Raw genomic sequence first — 8,735 nt, forward strand, 5'->3', positions numbered from 1 at the left:
GTCTCTGTATAGAATGTAAAGAAAGGCGGCACACAAAGAGTCTCCAAGCAGCGAAAGAACATAAAAGTTAAAACCCGGGTCATCATCAATGCCGCTAAGGCCCCAGCTTCTACACTGCTGGGGGGGAGGAAAATAAAAGCAACAAAGGCGGGCACCTGAATGGCGCTAATAGCTTCAGGCAGAGGGCTCCCTTCTAATTAAAGCGCACCCTTAAACGTTAACCCTTCGAGGGAAGAAAACCCCCAAGAAATCCCGTCACTTCTATACGCGCCGCCGCTGCAGAAAAAAGCTTCGCTTCGGCGGGGCTCGGCTGCTGGATTTTAAAAAATCCGCCGCCCGCTGGCGAAAGGCGGAATCCGCCGAGAGAATAGCTTCGCTTCGGCGGGGCTCGGCTGGGTTTTAAAAATCCGCCGCCCGCAGGCGAAAGGCGGAATCCGCCGAGAAATAGTTTGTGAAGCCTATGCGAAACGTTTTAAAACACTCCCGGAGCCGCCGAGCGCAAAGGCGACGATCGTAGCGTCTTCTGACACAAAACGAAAGTAAACGAAGATGACGCGTACAATCGAAACCAGGGGTGGTTGCGCAACAACCGCGAGGGGACAGGGTGTGCAAACGGGGGCCAGGGGGCTTCAGACACACGCCGGCGGCTCCGCCAGCCCATGCCGGCGCGAGAAAAACATGGCGGAACCAACTTCCGCTTCGACTCCGGAAATTGGTGTTTCGACCGGAAGTGTCCGTCTGCCGGGAAACAGGTCGGAACTAAAGTTCACAGGGAGCCGGTTTCTGGTGGGAAGACAAAAATTGGTGCACTTCCTGCCAGGAAGCGGCGGAGATCGCTCCAGCTCCAGCTCCGCCGATTCAGACACAAAATAGATATAATATTACACTTTTTGGACAGAGTAAGGGACAGGCAATACAAATGGAAGAGTCTGCAGCTCCCCTGGGGCCCCTGGGGGCCACAGGAGACGAGGCAGGAGCTGAGGGGGGGGAGGCTGTGCCTGGTCCCCCCCTTCCTGAGTTTGAGGCCTCCGGAGCTTCTGGAGCAGTCAGGTCAGCTTCTGTGCAAGAGGCGTCGGGCCTGTCACCGCTCCGTGTGGCTCCTGGGCCAGCGGACCGACGCGCGGCGAGTTTGAGGCCAGCTCCAGCCGCAGGGGGCGGAGCCAGGTCTGGTTCTGAGCGGAACAGCGGCAGCTGGACCAAGCAAATCCTCTGCAGGTATTATCTGCATGGGCAGTGCAAGGAGGGCGATAACTGTCGTTACTCTCACGACCTCTCTGGGCGGCGCAAAGCTAGGGGCGGGCAAGATTCCCAGCCTGGGGCCTCTGCAGATAGAGGGCCCAAGATGGCCACTCAATGGGAGCCCCCGACTCAGGAAGTGGCGGAAGCCCCCCCTGCTGCATCCTCCAGCTTTTTGCCTCTGATTGGCTCAGCTGCTGAAGGGGGCTTCTCTGAAGCAGAGATTGACAATGCGGGCCTAGCAGCAGCCGCTGCGGGAGGAGCGGGTGCTGAAGGCTGGGAGGGAGCAATTGAGTTTGTTCCAGGACAGCCCTACCGAGGTCGCATGGTCCCCCCACATGGTCCCGAGGCTCCCCCGCAGAGCCCGGAATTTGAGAGAGAGCACATGGCTATAGGCATGGCGATGCCGATGCCAATGCCAATGCCGATGCCAGTGCCAATGCCGATGCCAGTGCCAATGCCGATGCCAGTGCCAATGCCGCTCCCGCTTTGCCGCTATGCTGCCCGGGGACAATGCCTCCGTGGGGAGAGTTGTGCATACCCCCATGGAGAAATATGCGACATGTGCGGGCATCAGGTCTTGCACCCTTGGGATGCAACCCAGCAGGAAGCTCATAGGCGGGCCTGCGTTGAAGCACATGAGAGAGATATGGAACTCTCCTTTGCTGTGCAGCGCAGCATGGACAAAGTGTGTGGCATCTGTATGGAGGTTGTCTATGAGAAAGCTGACCCCAGCGACCGCCGCTTTGGCATCCTTTTCAGCTGCAACCACACCTACTGTCTTAGGTGTATCCGCAGGTGGAGAAGTGCCACACAGTTTGAGAACAGGATCAGTAAGTCCTGCCCACAATGCAGGGTCTCCTCTGGCTTTGTTATTCCTAGTGAGTTCTGGGTGGAGGAGGAAGAGGAGAAGGAGAAACTTGTTCAGCAATATAAGGAGGGAATGAGCCAGAAAGACTGCAGATATTTTGCTGGAGGCTTAGGTCACTGCCCATTTGGAGAATTCTGTTTTTACAAGCATGAATACCCTGAGGGCTGGAGAGAGCAGCCTCCAAGGCCAGATGGTGGTGGATCATCAAATGCATACTGGCATCAAGTTTTGGAGCCTGTGCAGTTGCGAGAGGGAAAAGTGCTGCTTAAAAGCCGTAAAAAGGAGTTTGCTGTGCTTCGCCTGGCCAATCAGTTGCTTAAGAAGTTGCTTTGCCTGAGAGGCAATTCTTCCTTCTCTGATAACCGTTGGCTCTTGCTTCAGTACCAGCTGGAAGAATATTTCAGTTTGAATCTGTAGTATCATGCTGTGGCATGTGGTCTAATCTGCTAACACTCTGTTGTCTGCTGTTGCTTATTTCCCTTTATCGACTGACAAACCTATTGCTTTCAAAGGCTGTTGAGGCAATCTTTATGCAGTATTGCTGTTTTTCCCTCTATTTCCCTTTTCTTCGCACTAGGATTGTGATGTTATTCTGTGTTATAAAATAACAAGAAATCTTAAAAGTATTGTTTGGTGGAATTAATATTTCTGTCAGCTGATGAATTGTGGTGTCTTTTTCCAACAGGATTCAATCACTTCTAGTCTAGTGTTTACAGTATCTCATTGTGAAGTCCCTTAAGAGTAAATGTGACAAGGTGACAAAAGTCTTTAACTGAATTATGAGCTTTTTGCTATATAGCCTTAAAAAAATGGACCCTTACAGGGCCTTGCAGCTGCTGTCTGTGTTTGTTTACATGTCTGTTTCTTCCCTTCTCTTTCAAGTGCACTTGTTAACTTGTGGTTACTTTGTGATTCTGTTTTACTTGACCAAAATGAAGTGCATATGTTTACATGTTTTTATCCTGTTTGGCTTGATGTGAAATTATTTATATTTGGAAATATATATTTAAGAATGATATATATGCGTATATGTATACAAAGATGTATTTGGAAACAGATATACACCATAATATATGTTTGAAGTGATGAAATAAATCCATAAATGAAAGCCCAATGTTAAAGTCTAGGTGTATGGACTGTGTGTGAATTGTGTGGATAATTTCTCTGCCCCTGCACTGATGTCAGTGATTAGCACCTAATAAAAATGACTGTTATGTGTATTGGACTCTTTTTAAAGGACTTATAAAGCATGACTTTGATACTTCTTATGGCAGCATTAACAGCTCTGTTGTTAATAACTACAAAACATATGTGCCTCTGCATGTAGTCATCATCTCATTTTCCTTAACGGTGACAATTCCTGAACTCAAATACACAGTTGTTTATAGTCATATCTTAAATATCTGGGTCTTTTTATATGTTACAAACAAAGGATTTTTGATGAAAGGTTTTCATAATAAAAATTCTAAGGCAATCAGAGAAAATGAAAATATTGAAAACAGTCAGAATATAAGAGTGGAAATTTAAAAGTGAGGCATAGGACTTTAAAAATGTTAAACATAAAAATCCTGAAATCTTTTAATACAAATAAGCCATAATTCAATATAAAAGCCATTTAAAAAAATTAAAGTTGATTTTACTTGCTTTAAATAAAACTACATTCTACTTAAACTACATACTACTACAATTATAGTTAAAAAATCAGGAGGATTGGGGGGAAAAGTAACTGTAGATACTGTCAGTATAAAAGACCAAGTTTCTATTAAACACTGCAGGAGGAGAAACATGTAAAAGCAATAAACTAGTTAGCCTAGATTATGTATCTTCCTATTTTTCACTCTGTGTGACCACATTAAGCAAATGACTAGTTCACAGAGGCCACATAATTCAAGTGTCTAGTGGAAAGTTTTACTGTATCTTTTAGGAAATGAAAATGTTTTTTATGCAGTCACTAAACAGTACAGTTTCAAGCCTCCCAATTTTGTAGAACAGTGTATTTTTCTTGAATGAAGTTGCTCAAAATTATACTGTGGGTCTTCATTTTCTGTTGTGCACCATGTTCTGACTGTAACAAAGCCAACATGCAGAATTTGTGTTTTGTTACAAAGCATAGCTTGAAGTACGCTTTTCGGAACTACCTTGCTTGGCACTTAGAATTTTTCCTATGAGATGAAATAAATGAGTTGGGAAAAGCATTTACAGCAAGAATTGAGTACAAACAATATATTTGCATGGCACTTGAGATTAGATGGCTCTGCTACCTCTACCTGCTCATACTAAGGCTCAGAAAAAGTGTGTGGCTTAATTAATGTGCATCTTTTACACATGGGTTGATCAGCCAGGTGCAGCAGGGCATGGACAAGTTTCCACAAAATGGGGTGTCTTGCAGTTTCTGTCTGAGTTGCATAGCTCAGTGTTTCAGTCTTTTGTTTACAGTGTAGCTCAGCTTTTTATATCGTAGCATGTCCTCTCTTCTGGTACTCTGAAACTATGTGGCCCTGTGAGATATGCCATAATTCTCCACCCCTCTTTTTTTTATTTTGTTGTTGTTGTTTTGAGACAGGGTTTTTCTGTAGCTTTGGAGCCTGTCCTGGAAACTAGCTCTTGTAGACCAGGCTGTTTTCAAACTCACAGAGATCCACCTGCCAATTCCTCCCAAATGCTGACATTAAAGTTGTGCGCTACCACCACCTGGCTATTCTTTCCTCTTAATTCCAAGCAATGCAACAGTTAGGAAGTCCCTGGACAGCTGGGTGTTTTCCCATAGGCTAGGAGTTGGGAGTGTGTCGGATAAGCCACAAGAAATGTGACCAAATGGGGCACTTTCAATCAAGGACTGCTGACTGTCAGCCCTCAAAGGAATTTCCATAGTTAAGATCTGATGGGGGCATTGATTTGAGCTTTGAAGGCTTTGGACTGTCTCCTAATGTACACTGCACAGCCTCATGAAATTACAGAATTTTATTCATTGAGTGTTGTAATAGGAAGTCATATTAATTTCAATAGTTATTATGGTTTAAAACCTAGTAGAAAAATGGCATAGAAGACAGATTACAGGGCAAAATAGAGGCCCAGTTGAGCCTCTTGCCACCCATGCCATCAAAGTGAGTTCTTGTGTCCTCTACCTCAGTTTATACATAGGAGAAATGGGTGCAGTGTTATCTGTTTGTATGATAATTGTGCAGAACAAAGGCACTGTAGGGAAAAAGCACAAAACATTTAAAAGGGTTTATAATTATGTGGAATCTGCATGTCTCTCAACCCAAGTGGCTGAATATGATCATTCTAGGTTTTTCTTTTATGAATCTTTGGAATTTGGAGTAAAAATTAATTTGAGATTATTTTTGTAGGATATAGGTGTAGTATCTATTAGCCTTACATTAATAATTTTAATAGACTTTTTCCAGCAGAAATAAAATCATACTTAAAACTAAATGTGTTCGATTTACTTGCTTAAGAATCCCAAACAACAAGAATATTTTTTATGGTAGATGCATAATGGAGAAATAACAAGATGCTTTTGAAAAATCAAAATTCCTTCTTCACTCATCAGGTCATTGAGAAAGAGGTTAATAACAGATGTCACAGCCACCAAAGCCAAGTGAATTTTTCTCATCTTTCCCAAGAAGACTATAATTCCAGGCCTGCTCTTCTGGGGGAACAAAAGACCCCTTGCCTCACAAAAGTTTGCTTTGTGAGTAATTCAGATCAGGCTGCCCCCACCTCAAAAGAGCTTAGGAACTCTTAAGAGAAATGTCTTTCTAGCTGCCGCAGAAAGCCTGATGAAACACATTTAATTACTTTACGCTTCCTGAGTGTAAATTTGGTGGATGTACACAGATATAACCATGCTGGTGGAGTTTACAAAGGTATCACTTAGTGAAGATACAGAATTTCACAGACTTAGTGAAATGTTACCAGTCCACAGTCAATGCACACCTTGGTGCACTGCTGTTTGTACATATCAATCTCAGCACTGTGGTTTCTGCTGCCATAGCTTATCCCAAACTGCAACTGAATGGCACTGGGGTATTGATGAGAAAAGGTACTATTGGGAAATAACATAATACTAGTGTCAAGAGATAATTAACATGTCAAAAATCTTGCCATGAAAATACATGCAGCATTGATGGGCTACCGACCAAAAATAATTGACTGTATAATGGATCACAGTAAAATGGCCAATTTAATTCAAAGTTAAGTAGGAATTGATCTTGCTATGATTTTTGGCCCAGAACTAAATGTGATACTTAATAACGTATTAGAATTAAATGGAAGGGTTGGGATGTATTCTAGGAAAATAAAGATTACAGAGTAAAAGATATTTTTATCACACTAAATAACCATGAAAATATCTTCATGTATCTAAAGATTATTAAATCAGTTTGGTAATGTAAAGTGCATGTAATATCTATTTTTGGCATCCATAATTCAATTTGTGCATATCCTTTGAATTCTGAGTTTTATTAAATTCACGTAAATTAAAAAAAATCAAGATAAAAATTAAAGCATTAAATAGAGAGATTGCATTAAAATAACACAAAATGTATACTACACTACCCATCTTTATCAACAAAATGAACAGAAATGAAAACAACATACAGTGGGGTTTATTAAGCAAACATGAGGATGTATTGTTCAGCCAAATGACAACTAAAAAGAAACCCAAAAACTAACATAAAAGGAGAATATTATACCATATTTTATTTAAAATATGGCTCTTCATAAAATGCCTAAATAATAAATTATTTTGAGTCCTGACTCAAAAATTAAAGAATGGAAAGTGTTACCTTTATTCATGTGTTATGATTGAAAATTTTATATCAATTGTAACACAGTTAACAGTTAAACACACAAATGCTCAATCTTATGAACTGTCTTGTAATAAATAGTGCAACCACAGTAAAATATTTCAGCATTTTTATCCTTTTAATATGTTACTCCTAATCAAAATTATGTTTTGATTTTGATCAGGAGAGAAGGAGTTCTCTTTTTGTTGTTAGTAAGCATTGTTTTAATGGGTAAATCTGTACAAATTAATAAAAGAACAAAAGGAAACAAACAGATGTGACGTCTTCCAGAGAGAATGCAGCTTTCTCTCTTAATGGCCGAAACAGTGTATATTTAAAATCCAGAATTGCATAGAAAATTAAAAAAAGCTAAGTGAACACTGAAAATTTTATTATGAAATTTTCATTAAAAAGCAAAACTTAGAAACACAGCAAAAGTCCTGTTATTATTGTAGCAAGGTGCAGAAATAGATACTAATATATAAAACCTTCAAAAGAACCACTTTTTAAGAAGGCTGATTCTTTTGGTTTTTTTATTTTGGTTTGTTTTGGTTTGGTTTTTCGGGACAGAATTTCTCTGTAGCTTTGGGGCTTGTCCTGGAACTAGCCCTTGTAGACCAGGTGGCCTTGAACTCACAGAGATCCACCTGCCTCTGTCTCCCAAGGGTGAAATTAAAGGTGTGCGCCACCACCACCCAGCTACTTTTCAAGAAGTCTTAAAGAATACTTAAGAAATGAAGTTGTATTCCACCTAATTTGATAGGGAATATTATAACTACCTGTAGATTTAATGATATCTTAATGAAGTTTAAGTAGGCCATTTATGTATATTTTTTTAAAAGGAAGAACCTTAGGGAAATCTGTCTTGTAGCAAACACTATTAGTAAAGTCTGAACTGTTTATAATAGTGAGAGAAAGCCTTGCTTAGTAGCAAGTGCTTGTAATCTTAGCATTCTGTCGGCAAAGGCAGGAAGATGATGAGTTTGATGCCTGACTATGCTGTTTATCAAGATTCTATCTCAACTACATGGAAACACAGCTCTGTTGGTCGGGTACTACTCTGGAAGTGAAACAAAAGCCTAGCTAGAGAACAAGGGGGAATGAGTCAGTCAGTGAACCCTGATGTATACCCCAAGTATGAAGAGGTGAAGTGTAGCATTCAGATTCATGTATTTTAAAACTTTTAAAGTGGTGTGTGTGTGTATGCTGATACACCCATGTACCACAATACTTATCAAGAGAGTGTATTTATCGTAAAGAGACCAGATTCAAGCTTATACAAATCATGAAAACAACTTGGTGTTATTCATAAACAGTGTGTGAAACTGCAAAACCATTTAGAAAATTAATATGGGACTTAAAGGTCTTATAGTCAGGAACATCTTTCTAAAACATTTTGGACAGAATTCTTAACACCAATATCTAGTTAAAAACTGAATGGAGCTTATGATGTGCTGCTTCTGCTTGTTCTACAGATATTAGGATGATTTTTCCAATCATCCTAACATGTAAATTCTATTATTAATAGCTTGTAGCCAATGAGAAAACTGAGATTTAGTGAGGCAGTGATAGTTCATCAGATTCCAAATCTGACTTCTCAGCTGGTGCATTGTCCTACAGATCTAACTATCTTAAGCTGAGACCCAAAAATTTGCATGAGGCAAGCCCAGAAGAACAGCTTTCTTTATAATTATTCAAAAATAAAAAAATATGTAGGGATGCTGGAGAGATGGCTACAAAGTTAAGAGCACTTAGAACATCTTGGTTCAATTCCCAGTTCTCATCTGGAAGCTCACAACTGTCCGTAACTCCAGTCCCAAGGAATCTGATGCCATTTT

At 41.0% G+C, this 8,735-nt stretch overlaps 1 protein-coding gene across 1 annotated transcript; it reads left to right on the top strand.

Annotated features, from left to right (window-relative positions):
* The first annotated feature begins 831 nt into the window (after positions 1-831).
* Positions 832-3,227, top strand: Mkrn3 (makorin ring finger protein 3). Its single transcript, XM_038313890.1, has one exon. The coding sequence runs from the start codon at positions 920-922 to the stop codon at positions 2,522-2,524; it is 1,605 nt and encodes a 534-aa protein (XP_038169818.1). The 5' UTR covers positions 832-919; the 3' UTR covers positions 2,525-3,227.
* The last annotated feature ends 5,508 nt before the right edge of the window (positions 3,228-8,735 follow it).

The sequence above is a fragment of the Arvicola amphibius genome, chromosome 12 (assembly GCF_903992535.2).
Source record: "Arvicola amphibius chromosome 12, mArvAmp1.2, whole genome shotgun sequence".
NCBI classification, from domain to species: domain Eukaryota; kingdom Metazoa; phylum Chordata; class Mammalia; order Rodentia; family Cricetidae; genus Arvicola; species Arvicola amphibius.